The 16,214-nt window shown below is 34.9% G+C and overlaps 1 protein-coding gene across 17 annotated transcripts in view; it reads right to left on the bottom strand.

Moving 5' to 3' along the window:
- Positions 1-16,214, bottom strand: part of LOC106876689 (protocadherin Fat 1) — a 223,371-nt gene that overhangs the window by 88,171 nt on the left and 118,986 nt on the right. For all 17 annotated transcript variants that reach the window (XR_016244056.1, XR_016244057.1, XR_016244061.1 and 14 more), the window contains exon 3: positions 4,744-5,058. Coding sequence is in view for 11 of the 17 variants with exons in the window: in XM_089361878.1 (XP_089218004.1) it covers positions 4,744-5,058 (315 nt within the window). In the remaining 6 variants the exon portion in view is untranslated. The remainder of the gene's footprint in view (positions 1-4,743; positions 5,059-16,214) is intronic.

Raw genomic sequence — 16,214 nt, 5'->3', positions numbered from 1 at the left:
CACCCCCACTGCCTTGTGGTATTTTGCTATGTCCTGCCCAGATCCCTTTTATCTTAAGTCAGAGGAATAAAGATGGGAATTGATGCAATCGATTATACTGTACTCGAAAAGGTGGATCACCAGCTGACCATAGACCAATGACTCAAATCCTTAAAATATAGAATGTATTTGTGTGTGTGTGTATGTACACACACATGTGTGTATATACATATATATGTATACATATATGGAAACATATGTGTATATATACACACACACACACACACGTACATACATATATATATATAAATACACACATTACACACATATATACACCCATCTATCCATCTATCTATCTACCCATATATATATATATATATATATATATATATATATATATATATATGTATATATATACACACATACACACACATACATATACAAATTCTTGTATGCAAATATATATATATATATATGCATGTTGTTCGCATATTATAAGTTTCTCAATTGCACCATCAACGGAACTGCCAATTATTGAATTATATAGTGTAAAGTGGCTGTGTATCCCAAAGACAAATGTCAGTGTGCAGTAAAAGATGCACATAAAAATGCTAGTAGCACACTTAGCCTCACTGATGCTGAAAAGAAAGAGGAATGGAAATATTAGTGAGTTCCTGCCTGTTTAACCCTTCAGCATTCGGATCATTCTGCCAAATGCAATGCTTACTTATATATATATATATATATATATATATATATATATATATATAAATATATATATATATATATATATATACGACGGGCTTCTTTCAGTTTCTGCCTACCAAATCCATTTACAAGGCTTTGGTCGGCCCGAGGCTATAACAGAAGACACTTGCTCAAGGTGCTACACAGTGGGACTGAACTCAGAACCTTGTGGTTGAGAAGCTAACTTCTTACCACACAGCCATGCCTGCACCTATATATATATATATATATATATATATATATATATATATATATATATATATATTATATATATATATATAGATAGATAGATATATACATATGTATATATATATACATACATGTATGTATGTAGATATATATATATATATACACATACATAGATTCATATATACATACATACATACATACATATGTACATATATATATATGAAATCCTATACAATTGGAAATGAATGTTAATTTACCATGGAAACAGCACTGCAAATCCACCTATTCATAAAAGGTGAACAACTAAGAATGTCCAGAACAGCAACAGCAACAATCATTAAAAAAAAAAAAAGAATACATAAAAAAACTGCAATAGGTAGGCGGAGTAAGCCAAATTCATTGAGTGTAACAGATTGAGGTGATTGAGTTATTGTCACCAGGAGAGGTCATTGAGGTGATACATGCAAATTTTGACGATTGATAAAAGTCAGCGTTGACCTCGTTTCGAGTTGCATTACTGCTTCTGACAGGTAGCGAGTACGGCCCTGTGTAAGTGGGACACACAAACAAGCACACCTTTTCACACATCTTTATACACATACAGGACATGTAAGACATATATAACGATGTACAACAAACATACATATTTTACACTTATTTATCTATCTATCTATCTATCTTTGTGTGTGTGTGTGTATATATATATATACATATATATATATATATATATATATATATATATATATATATATATATATATATATATATAAAGGTTACAAAGGGTAATGGAGTCAACCAAACCCTAAAGATACAGGTAATACCGAGTAAGTGGTGTATCCCGACTAGTTTTGCCCCTGATGTGGTTGCAACATGAGTGGGGTATATAACATGGGTCATGTATTAGCGTGTGTATATATAAAGAAAGAATAAGATAGAGACCAATGGCAAAATTAGAATTATATTTTGTGTATAAAGTCTTATAGCATGATATATATTTACATTTATAAATATATATATAAATTTACTTATATCATTGATCTCTTTATCTCATTCTTTTATATATATATATATATATTACTAATATATACTTTTGTTATTTACACCACCTGTCCTCGTTTGTTGTTATTATTTGTATATTCTCCCATATATATATATATATATATATATATATATATACGTGTGTGTGTATGTAGCATTTGGTGCTTTTTAAAGATAACGAAACATTTATTGATAGCAGGACTATACTCTTCGTAGAGCCTTATCAATAATTTTGACTCAACTGGGAATTCAAGTTTTTGCCTTATTGGCTTGACTGTTTGTAGAAGCTGACAAGGCAAAACTTGAATTCCCAATCAATTCAAAATTATACATATACCTATATATATATATATATATATATATATATATATATATATATATATATATATTCACACACACACATTATGTGTGTGCATTTTTTTATATGTGTTCTCTTTCTATCTTAAATTCAGAGTTTCTGACAGACCACCTTGCTTCGTAGCAAGGTTGTGAAGGAAAGCATCTTATTTTGTTCCGCCGTCCTTTATTATTAACAGCAAATTAATCGTCTTCACTTACAGTTGTTTCAATTTATACTCAGTAAATGTTAAATTTATATTTATATGACTTGAGCATAATATCTTCAGAGGTGAAAAAATATATACGCTTGGATATTTTATATGTGTTTATGGATTCAACAGCAGACTGAATGATACGGTTTATGGTTTGTATTGTTGTATGTTCAGGAGTCAAACCGTCCAACCCATACCAGTATGGAAAGCGGATGTTAAACAACGACAATGACGATGCACACACACACACATATAAATATATATACATATATACAACAAGCTTCATTCTATTCTCATCTACCTTTTTCCCTCAAAAGCCTTTGTTCAGCCAGGAGCTATAGCAGAAAACACTTGCCCACACAGTGGGATTGAACCCAGAACCATGTGGTTGGAAAGCAAGCTTCTTACCGCACCGTCAACCCGGTGCCTATAATGCATGATTAACTCAGAGCAATGTGAATAAGTAAGCGTTACATACAACAGGGAAATCTGAATGTCAAAGGGTTAAAAGAATGATGGTGGCCATTGCAATATTTTTGGTCTTCTATTTATAGCGCTAGTCTAAATTTGAATGACACTTCGAATTGCACAGAACAATTTTCATAACAGAAAAAGAACACTTCTTACTTTAACACATTGTCTCAAACATTGCACTCTTCTCATACATCGTTGTGTTACAGCCGACTTGAGCAACATTCGTTTAGCCATCAAAATACTTTCCAATGCTAACACAGATTTCTAACAGACAGACAACTGTGATCTGATTGATATAAAGCTAGTTTGGCATCCTTTATGCTGTACCAAAACCTTATAGAAATTGTCCGAGACATCCAGGATGGTAGCCAAAATATTATGAGCATCTCTGTGTTCTTTGTCACGGTCAAAAACCGAGGTGGGAACCATAAAGTATTGTACTTAGCTGGCAAGAACTTATAATCAAATATTCTCTTCATTTTGATTGCGTGTAGTTCAAGATTACATTTGGTACCTTGCCAATTTAGTGAGAACATTTCGTTTCACAATTTGTCTGAAGTAAACTCAATCATCTACAGAATACCTAGGAAATGTGAACAGGTGATTTTATTGTATAGCTTGTCTTCAAGTGCTATGTATTGAATAGAATATCTTAATTCCAAACAATGCAGGTCACCCCACACCATGCACATGCACACACACACACATATATATATATATATATATATATATATATATATGTATGTATACATACACACACACACTCACATATATATATATTAGTTCATAAATCGGACTATATAAACCTGGTAGTTTACCAATAAAGCACGTTCACCTACTCAGTGTTCATTGGGTATTTGATCAATAAACATTCTTGTATCCTCCATCTCTCTCATTAATGAAATGTATATACATACACACACACACAATCATCATCATCATCATTATTTAACGTCTGTTGCCCATGCTGGCATGGGCTATACACACACATATACATGCATATATACATATATATATATATATATATATATATATATATACATATATATATATATATATATATATATATATATATATATAGATAGATAGATAGATAGATAGATAGATAGTATAAAGTAAAAGTAAAAATAAAAAATGAGACCGCATATTCTCCTCCATTTTCTCATTGCTATATAAATTTAGGGTAAAATAACCCCCTTTACCCACACCCACTTATTGCACTTGGTATAACACTAGTGTAACAATAATTGGGTACCCAGCAGTATATTGGATAGATACTATCCCTTAGTGGGTTGAATCCTCAACCCCTAACTCTCTTGCATCATATATATGCACACACACACACAAATGTATGCACACACACACACACACACACACACACACTCATATATTTTGAGAGAGAAAGAGAGAGGGAGAGCATCATAACTTAATATCAGTCTTCTGTGCTGGCATGAGTTGAAATTTTGCTCCAGTTGTGTCAAATTGTGAGACATAAATCTAGGGAGAAAAATGCTGCCAAACATATTTACCTCAATACATAAGAGGTACATTACTTTAAAAAACTCAGCCAAAGAAAGACGACAGATAAACTCACTCTTTCCAGGATTTGAACTCACCACAGAAAGAGGCATAACTCAAAATTGAAAAGCATTTAATTTAACACTTAACTGATTCTGCTAAAACCACCACACTAAAAAGAAATTATAACGAGCAATAAATAAAATTGATCAATTAGCAAACAAACAATTGAAAATGTAGTACTAACCTGTTAACGAATCTATGTTGAAGTAACGTTCAGAATTTCCACCGGTGATTGCAAATGTTAGATTCTGTTTGAGACTAGTGTCGAGGTCGTATGCCTGAATTCTGATTATTCCAATACCAGAGCCACTGTTTTCTGGAATGGATGCATTGTAAAGAGGTTCCTCGGTCTGTGGGACATTATCATTTGTGTCGTTGATACGGATTAATACTTCTTGATGGCCATACAGGGGGACCAGTCCTTTATCCTGAGCGTAGACAGTGAGCCAGTAATGGGACACAGTCTCCCTGTCAAGGACTTGAGCTGTACGGATTGTCCCTGTAAATGAAATAAAGAAATCAATGTAGTTATGAAATGTTTCATAAATATATGTGTGTTGCTTTATTTTGGACAAACGAAAAAGGAGCACTCAATACATGTTAGAGAGGATATGATAGTTTATATATATATATATATATATATACACACGCACACATGTATGTGCATATATATATATGTATATATGCACATGCACACACACACACACACACACACCTTTTACTTGTTTCAGTCATTGGTTTCCGGTTATGCTGAAGCATTGCCTTGAGAATAATTTTCCATACATACGTATATATACATATGTTTTATATATGTATATATATATATATATATATATATATATATATATATATATAAAAAACGAATAATAAATGAGTATATGCATATATACGTACAGGTATGTGCATACCTACGTCTACCTGTATATATAGGTGCATATCTGGGTACAGGACATTGCAAACAAAACTTAGACAAGAAAATAATAATAACCAGAGTACAGAAAACACACAAGCCACATAGAGAACATTTTCCTTCAGCAGCTACCCCCGTTTTAACACCGGCGTTTCAAAGAGTTGGGCAGGACGCATCGTTAAAACGGCTCTTCCCATGGACCGCAAATTAAATTTGTATACACAAATTAAACCTGTGCCATGGAGGAATGTAGTGGCGGACAAAAAACAAGACAGGAAAACAAACGGAAAAGGCTATGCGGCCAGACGTGAAAAATTATGTGTATATGAACGCTGTGAGGCACAAACTTGAAAGTGGGGACGAAGTAAGTTCGCGTATTTGCTCGGCGATAGCCAAGGAAGAAAAGGATTAGCGACCGGAAGCATGTGACCATGCAGGGGTAAGGGAGAGAGAGAGAGTGGTAGAGGGAGAAACAAAGGGAGGAAGTAGAAGAATAGGTGAGCAACGAGAGAAAGAGAGGAAGAGGGGAATATAGTAGTAACAGAAGGAAGTACGAGGGGGAAAAGAGAGAGATATGGTCGTAATAGAAGGAAGAACGAGAGGGGTAAAGAGAGATTCAAACACACACATGCACACACACACACACGCAAACATACGCATATACACTCTTCATTAACGTTCTTTGGTTATTGGTCGTTAAATATTTTTAATCCGTAGCGCGATTACATTACTGTGTGTGTGTGTGTGCATGAGTGGGTGTGTGTGTGCATGAGTGGGTGTGTGTGTGCATGTGTGTGTGTGAATGCGTGTGTGTGGGCGATATTAATATTGAAGTTACTGAGTTTTAAAAAAAGTGCATTGAAATGAATTTCTATTTGATTTTGCTAAGCAAGTGCGTACACACACACAGACACACACACACACGCGCACACACAGACACACACACACTATCTGGAAGAGCTTAGGGTTTTCAGAAAAGGAAATCACCCAGCTAACATACACATCACTAATACACTCTGTAAGCGGAACAGCAAAAATAAGCAAGACTTTTCTCAAGTTCACAATGTGACATTGTTTATTTTATCTACATTCCAATGACGGAGCTTTGTATGTTTGTGAAGAAACCAGCTTCTTCCTTACAGGAAGACATCAAATAAAGAAAACCAGAAGAGAACATGAATATTTATAGGAAAAATGTGTCTGGGAAGGGTGAAAAATCAGGGACACCTGCTACATGAAAAAACAAAAGAAATGTTAAGTTATATGTCCACACACATCTCCATATATAAAAGGCCAAGTCATGTGTCCCTACGTTGTTTGTTAGTTTCAAACATGTTCATTCAAGTTATGAGAGTATGAAATAGAAGAAAAAAGAGAAAAGCACTGGCTGTGCTCAGAGTGGTGGAATAGAGGAAAAAATATGAGAAAATTTTATATCCTGCCACAGGTTGGTATTGATAAATTATCATCATCATCGTTTAACGTCCGCTTTCCATGCTAGCATGGGTTGGACGATTTGACTGAGGACTGGTGAAACCGGATGGCAACACCAGGCTCCAATCTGATTTGGCAGAGTTTCTACAGCTGGATGCCCTTCCTAATGCCAGTATTGATAAATTATGTGGCGGAGGTTTAATCAATGCATTCACACAATGTTACTTCGCGAGACTACCAAAATGCTCTCTTCGAATATTATGAACGTCTACTCTTCATAAGAGTTCGACTAGTCCATTCTTCCAATTCCCCAGGGGTGCCAATGACTTTTGCTACAACATCTCCCCCTTTGCGATTGACTTCATTTATTTTTCTTTCATCACAGAAAGCGAAGTAGATTAGATAGATAGATAGATAGATAGATAGATAGATAGATAGATAGATAGACAGATAGATAGATAGACAGATAGATAGATATATATATATATATAGATAGATAGATAGATAGACAGATAGACAGATAGATAGATATATATATATAGATAGATAGATAGATAAATATTTTTTAATAACAATTTGGCTCAGCTCCACAAGATTTAAACTTTCATGGGTGTGTAGAACATGACCATCTCATCAGATGCTAGATGCAGAATGGGTGTTTTGAGAGAAATTCAAGATAGCTTCTAAGTGTTTAGTGTTCTATTGGTCAGCTCATATAAATTAAACCAATGGTTCTCAATTGGGACCCAAAAATGACCATTGGGATCATAAAATTTTGCTGCTAATATTTATGTGCAATAAAATGGTTAAGCATGGCTGTGTGGTAAGTAGCTTGCTTACCAACCACATGGTCCTGGGTTCAGTCCCACTGCGTGGCACCTTGGGCAAGTGTCTTCTACTATAGGCTCAGGCTGACCAAAGCCTTGTGAGTGAATTTGGTACACGGAAACTGAAAGAAGCCCATCGTATATACATGTGTGTGTGTGTGTGTGTGTGTGTGTGCATGTTTGTCCCCCCCCATCACTTGACAACTGATGTGGGTGTGTTTACGTCCCCATAACTTAGCGGTCCAGCAAAAGAGACCGATAGAATAAGTGGCCAATAAAATAAGCAGCAGTTAAACACTGACCCCCTCCCCTTCCCCACCACCGATGTAATCGACTAGCCCCCCCCTCCTCCCTCTCCTACATTTCAGTGCCTGTAGGATAAAAGATTATCATTATTATTATTATAGCACCACAACAGTCCACTTTTACCCTTAAAACCTCTCACACCACCAACAGCATACCACCACCACCACCACCACCATAATCTCACTACAAAGTCAACACTGAATGTCTCCTTTTTAAAGTAAACAAAAAGAACAGCAGAACAGCTACTACTACTACTACTACCACCACCACTACTACCACTGCTACTACTACTACAACACAACTCTCAGTACCACCACCACCACTACTAATGCTATCAGCACCACTACCACTATAACTACTACTACTACTACTACTGCTGCTGTTACTACTACTACTACCACTACTACTACTACTACTACTACTACTACTACTACTACTACTACTACTGCTGTCAGCCCTGCCACCATTACCACCATCACCACAACTATTGCCATTACTATAAGGACTATTACTAAACACCACCACTGTTAACAATATTACTACCACCACTACCACCACCACCACCACCACCACCAGAAACAACCATACTGTATTCCCAGCTGTCCTCAAGTCAATGTGGACAAAAGTAGAAAGAGAGGTGGTGGTGGGGGTGGGGGTAGCAAAGAATGTAAATTGTTGCCTAGAGACAAGTTCAGAGGGGAGGGAGGGAGGGAGGGAGACAAGGAAAAGGTGATTGTAGACTTTATCTGAAATGTGTTTACACAAACACAGAACACGAAGTATAGCGTCTTACACACACACATTCATATATATACATATACATATACATATATATATATATATATATATATATATATATACACATATATACATATATATATATACTCATATGTACACACACACACACACACACACACATATATATATATATATATATATATATATATATATATATATATATATGTATGAATAGATAGGTCCAGTGTAATCCGTGGGTAGGAGAGGTGCAGCCGGAGAGTGTAGAGTTCAGAATAAAAAATCCAGAATAAGTAAGTCCAGTAGTAAATATAGCTAAGGTAAAGAAAACTCTTAACTGCAGGTACTTTTGTCTAAGGAGGAGTTCCCCACAGGGATCCATATTGGTAATAAATTAGCTAAACTTTTACAATACACTAAATCTTAAATTTCTTTTTATACAGTAGGTGCAGGAGTGAGCAAGTAACAGAGGTAGAATAAGAGTTTTAGGGATTAGGAATCAATGAGAAACAAACCTGATTATGCACGTGTGTGTGTGTGTGTGTGTGTGTGTGTGTTCTATGTCTTTACCCTTTTGGTAACAAACTGCTCATAATTTTAATGAAACAGACTTTGGGATTTATCGTGATTTAAATTACAACTTCTTATGAGAATTTCATGCTTTATTACGTTCCAAACATCAGTTTAATAATGATGGAGTTAATTTTAGAAACGAATTTAAAGAAAAATCTGTGTATTTCAACAGAAATATGGCAGCAAAAGGGTTAAATATTGTGTATTTAAGTGATTGTATGAGTGTACAATAGGCAAGATAGAGTGAGGCATGTGAACAAGGAGGGAAGGAAGGAAGGATAGATAGATAGATAGATAGATGGATAGATAGATAGATAGATAGATAGATAGATAGATAGATAGATAGATAGATAGATAGATAGATAGATAGATAGATAGATAGATAGATAGATAGATAGATAGATAGATAGATAGATAGATAGATAGATAGATAGATAGATAGATAGATAGATAGATAGATAGATAGATAGATAGATAGATAGATAGATAGATAGATAGATAGATAGATAGACAGAGAGACTTACAAAAGGACAGACAGAAAGGCAGACAGAAGGATAGACAAACAGAGAAACAGAAGGTTAGATGGATGGACAGATAGACAGAAGGTCAGACAGGCAGACAGATAGATAGATGGTTAGATAGAGTCAGAGTGTGAGAGAATGAGAAAGAGATACAGTGTACAGAATAGACAGAGAGGTAAGAGAGAGAGAGAGAGAGAGAGAGGAAGAAGAAATGGGAGCGAGTCGAAGAAATAGAACATGTTCTCAGAGGCTTCTTGAGGAAGTGATTAGCAAAAGAAAATGTCACATCATGACATAGACATGAGATGTAGTGACTGGGAGGCAGAAGGGCGGAAGGGTGGACAAGGTGAAAGGCATAGTTTGGGTGGATGTGTTCCTGTCTATAACACACACACACACATACATACATAGCCATACATATAGACACATATACATACATATACAGCACATATATATATATATATATATATATATATATATATATATATATATATATATACCTACACATACACACACAAATATATATACGTATATGCACACATATATACATACACGTATGGCACATTCATATCAAAGTCTTAGCGAAATGCAAACAAAACAGGTCTGACATAATTGTTTAGGGCAGAAAGCAAGAAAATTATGTGGATGTCAGCTTGTCTCAACGGATGTGAACATTTCACATTGAAATTAACGAGAAAGCGAATATTTTGTTTAAAATTAACAAGAAAGTTGAACCTTTATGGTGAACTACTTTGAAATTTACAGTTTTTTTAACTGGATTATAAATTTACATAAATAGCCCCAAATGATTGTTCTTCTTGTTTTTCTAAGTATTAGCCAACGACAAATGAGCCTCACGGTGCCGATGACAAATGACTGAGATCCTTGCCGTGCTTGAGTAGAAGATCCATAAAGCCAAATGAAATCGTAGTTGTGGCAGATACTGGTGTCATGCAAATGGCACCTGTGCCGCTGGCATGTAAAAGCACCCATTGCACTATCACAGTGGTTGGCATTAGGAAGAGCATCCAGCTGTAGAAACCGGTGCCAAATCAGACTGGAGCCTGGCGCAGCTCCTTGGCTAGCCAGCTCTGGTCAAACTGTCCAACCCATGCCACCAGCATGGATAATGGACGTTAAATGATGATATCTGGAAACATTGGGGGAGGGGGTTAAGCAAAGAAAAGGACAGAAAGTATTATGTTCAGTCTGTAAGCAGCACAATGAAAATATGCAAAACGTTTCGTAAAGTTTGAGATGGTAAGGTGTAGGTATGGCTGTGTGGTTAAGAAGCTTGCTTTGCAACCATGCCGTTTTGGGTTCAGTTCCACAAGTGTCTTCTACTAGAGCTGTGAGTTGATCAATGCTTTGACAGTGAACTTGGTAGATGGAAACTGTATGGAAGCCCATCATGTATATATCTGATTATATATATATATATATATATATATATATATATATATCATATATATATATTGTGTGTGTGTTTTGTGTTTGTTCCACAATGACTTGGCAGTCAGTGTTGGTTTGTTTACATCATCAAAACTTAGCAGTTCAACAAAGCAAAAGTGTCCTACAGAACAAGTACCAAATTTCTTTAAAGAAAGGAAGTTTTATTTGTATATTTAAAGCAGGTCTGATTGACTAAACCCTTCCAAGTAGTGCCCCAGCATGGCCATAATCAAACGACTGAAACAAGTAACTGATAAGAGCTTAAAAGATGTCACTATTTACTGTTGTTGGTTTGTTCTTCAGTTTAGAACAAGCTCTATCGTTTTAGAGCAAATTCAAAAAATCAAACTAGAAAAAGAACATGTGTGTGGATACATTCAGGAGAAGGAAGACACCTCCTGACCACAAATGCAGAGTTTGCTTTATAACTGTTATCAATTGACTAACTAGTTATAACTGTTATCAATTAACTAGTTTTGTACCAACCTGCTGAGACCTATGTATGGCTGAATTTAGGTCCTGGGAAACAAAATGTAGTTTTTTCACAAGTCATTTATACAAATACTCTACATATCTTGAATAATAAAAATTGCTAAGATCCTCTTAAAATGTAATGGGCGATGATTACATAAAGGATGGCAAAAAGAAAAACACTCCTTTAAACACACTAAAAAGGAGTCTTGGTTTCCTTCCAAATCTGTAATTGATCATGCTGTTGGTCAAAATAAACACTAAATTGCTAATTAGAATAGAATATAAGTCAATGAAAGGTGAAGTGACTAATGTACTGAAACTGAAATTGAAAAAAAAAACTACATAAACCACAACAGAAATTGTTAAAAACAAAAAAACTTTTTCTTTCTCTCCATCTTTTTCTCTTTCTTCTCCACTTGTTTTATAAAAACTCAATAAGACGAAACTTTCACTAATGTACATTTGTTATAATCTTCGCCGAACATTAACAATGATATTACTGTCTGTCCCTGTGAAACTCAATGAAATTTCTGTGATTGTTTGAATATTTTTGATAGGTTAAACATGTTTATCCAACTTTTACTTGTAACTTTAAACTCTCTTAAACCTTTATACATATAAATAAATAAATATATATATATATATATATATATGCTTATATGTACCATTGATAAGCAAAAAATTGTCAAAACTAGTTTGGCATGTGAATAAATCTATTTAAAAATTACATGTCTTTTGGATTCAGGTGCATCTTCAAACACCAAAACAAATTTTCATACACACATATATAAATATATATATATATATATAAACTAATTTTGATATATATATATATATATATACATATATATAAACTAATTTTGATAAATATATATATATAAACTAATTTTGATATATATATATGTATATATGTATGTATGAATGTGTGTATATGTATGCATACACATGCATATATGTGTATATGTGTCTGTATGTGTGTTTGTCCCAACCTAAATAGTTTTAGTGCAACCACCCCATCCCCACCTGCACTAATTAGATCTTCTAAGTTAACAGAAGTCCTCCCTCCATGGATGGCTCTCCTGCTACTTACTCTGGTTCTCTTCATGTGTTGCATCTCTTGTAAGCCTGCCAGAAATCACTCCGTTCCTTGTGAGTGCAATTTGCTTGCACGGAGTGCTGAGTATCCAAGCATCAAGTTCTTGTAGACTCCCCACCTGTTTCTTTAAATATCTAACAAGATAATTCTGTCACAAATTTTGAATATCTAGGAAGATAAGTCTGTCACAAATATTTAGGAAGATAATTCTGTCACAAATTTTGTATCTTAACCCCTATGAGCTGTCTCATCCAGTGCTTGCTCTGGCAATTCTCTTAATTTGCCATCTTCATCAGTTTGGTGATAAATAAGAATCATTAGGCAATAGCCTTCTTGACATCAAATTCTTTATTTAAAACTTTAACACACAGTTTATAGTTTATAATTTATCTGTTACCTGTCTCAGTCATTGGACTGAGTTATACTACCAGTGGCCTAGCATGTAACCGTTAAAAATAAGGTAAAAGGCCACTGGTAGTATAACTCTGTATAAGTTTTGCTACCCTTTATATATATACTCAAGTATTTGATATTAGCATTTCAAAGTTCGTTTTGGCATTTTTCGTTTTCTGCCGACTGAAACTGCGTCTGCGCAGTGGATTTTGAAAAAATTATAATGTATATCTGGAAGACATGTGCGTTTTGCCTTCTGTCTCGTAGTTATACGTTAATCTTTGACGGCTGGTTACTGAAGAGAATTTGCCTAGTAAATTTTTTTATTTACGAAAAGAATTCGAAACCTATAGGTCTCACCGTTAAAAATAAGGCAAAAGTTTAAATTTTTTCTTCCCTTTGAAATGTCTTAACTTTGTGGTTTTCGGTCGTTTATGACTGCTTTCTAGCATGTAGAAATTGCCTATTATAGGTAATTTCTTTTATATTTTATATTGAATATGTTGTCTATTGACTTTTTTACATGCTAGGCCACTGGTAGTATAACTCTGTATAGTTTTGTACCCTTTTATATATATATATATATATATATATATATATATATATATATATATATATATATAGTTTTGTTACCAGATAGAAACCTATATTGGGAAAGAGGGTCTCTATCAGAACTGACATCTGTAAGTAAGGTTTCTCAGATAGGGATTTTCGTGTATATATAAATATAATATATCTCACACAGACTACGCATATCAATATGTGTGCACTAACTTCCGCAGTATGCACAAACACACATGTACATAATATGCATATTATTCATACATATATATGTATGTATGTATATACATAAAGTAACTATGAGAGTGACAGTTCTATAAAAATACCATCACTAGTGCGTGTGTGTGTGTATATATATATATATATATATATATATATATATATAAGATCGTTGCCAGTGCCCCTGGACTGGCTCTTGTGCGGGTGGCACATGAGATGCACCATTTTGAGCGTGGCCGTTGCCAGTACCGCCTGACTGGCTCCCGTAGGATTTTTGAGTGAGATCGTTGCCAGTGCCCCTGGACTGGCCTGTGCGGGTGGCACATAAAAGACACCATTTCGAGCGTGGCCGTTTTCGTGCGGGTGACACGTAAAAGCACCCACTACACTCTCTGAGTGGTTGGCGTTAGGAAGGGCATCCAGCTGTAGAAACTCTGCCAAATTAGATTGGAGCCTGGTGTTGCCATCCGGTTTCACCAGTCCTCAGTCAAATCGTCCAACCCATGCTAGCATGGAAAGCGGACGTTAAACGATGATGATGATATACATTAATATTTATTACTTTGTATTTTTATTATAGGTCTTTTTAGTGTATTTACTTATTAAATGTTTCTATATGTGACTGTGGATTTTCAGGGATGAATTCAATAATTGTGGATTTTTTCTCTAAATTATATATATATGTATATACATATATATATGAATATATGTATAAGTTATAAGTAAGGGTATCTAAGAGATACCATCATGCTTGAAATAGCAGTCAAAACCTGGCTCTAAAACCACATCAAATATTCAATACAACACAAGGTGAAAAAGACAAAAGACAAGTAAACTAGAAAAAAAATGTTTGTCCCCCACCCCCCACCCACTGCTTCACGACCTGTTCTGATGTGTTTATGTTCCCATAACTTAGCAGTTCAGCAAAAGACACTAATAGAATAAGTGCCAGGTTGAAAAAAAAAAATTAAAAAATAAGAAAAAAAAAGAAGCAGTAAATTCTGGAGTTGGTTCTTTTGACTAAAATTCTTCAAGGCATTGCTCCAGCATGGCCACAGTCTAATGACTGAAACAAGTCAAAGATAAAAGACATATGCACACACACACGCATGTGCAAATGCATAATGCATGCATGTGTGTCAGTTTGTACGCATGACACACACAGAACAAGCAACAAATGTTAAAGCATCAATTAAAAGGTTAAAATGCCAAATAATTTAAATTCCTCAAGTTTTCGTTTCTGGCGCTTTCTTTGGTACAATTTAGGACGATTTTCCTTTCCGTTGCATGCTTTTTTCTTTTTTTTTTAAATTTTCTTTCAATGCTTTAGAAATTTCTCTGTGTCTTCCTGACCTCCTTTCACCCCATGACACCACTAACAACAATAACCCTCTACTCCAACGTCACCCAACGACAATGATGACGACGACCACCACCAGCCATTACCAGCAGCAGCAGCAGCAGCAGTAGCAGCAGCACCACCACCAACGATAACAAGAACTGCCCTCTTCACCATAATCACTTACTTAATCACCCTCCACCATCACCACCACCACCACCACCACGAAAATAAGAATGTTCTGAGGGCACCAAGGGGGCACCACAGAAATGGTAAATGGTTTACGGCACAAAAGAAATTACTTTAAACTAGCTAAGATAATATTCAGGATGCCTTTTCTCTACTGTTTTATGTAAGATTAATTTTAGAGAATCTGATCAAAGATTTTGCAATTAAAAAAGCTGAGAGGAAACTTTTCAAATATAAATAAAGTGGAAGTAGACAAAACTAAACATTTCCCATCTTTCTGTTAATTTTGGACCCAGGACCATATGATTGTGAAATGAACATCGTAAAACCATTGAGCCACCTTGCAGCTATGAAGTCCTAATAACCCATTTGAAACACAGACTAAACAAAAGATTAGGACCTTAAAAAGCCTAACACGAAAATAGTGATTTTATACAAACCACAAGACAGAAACAAATAATCTTAACTACAATAGCTTTGTCTCATGATATTAATCATAAGTTGGAATACGTACAAATTATTTACATTCAATTAGCTTTTAGTCTTTATTCTGTTATTCCTAAATAAACCTCGCTTGCGGTTGTTTATTCTGTCTTATTAGGTAT

This window comes from Octopus bimaculoides, chromosome 13 (genome assembly GCF_046866305.1).
Source record: "Octopus bimaculoides isolate indiv1 chromosome 13, ASM4686630v1, whole genome shotgun sequence".
Lineage (NCBI taxonomy): Eukaryota > Metazoa > Mollusca > Cephalopoda > Octopoda > Octopodidae > Octopus > Octopus bimaculoides.
This window is presented reverse-complemented; position numbering and strand designations above follow the sequence as displayed.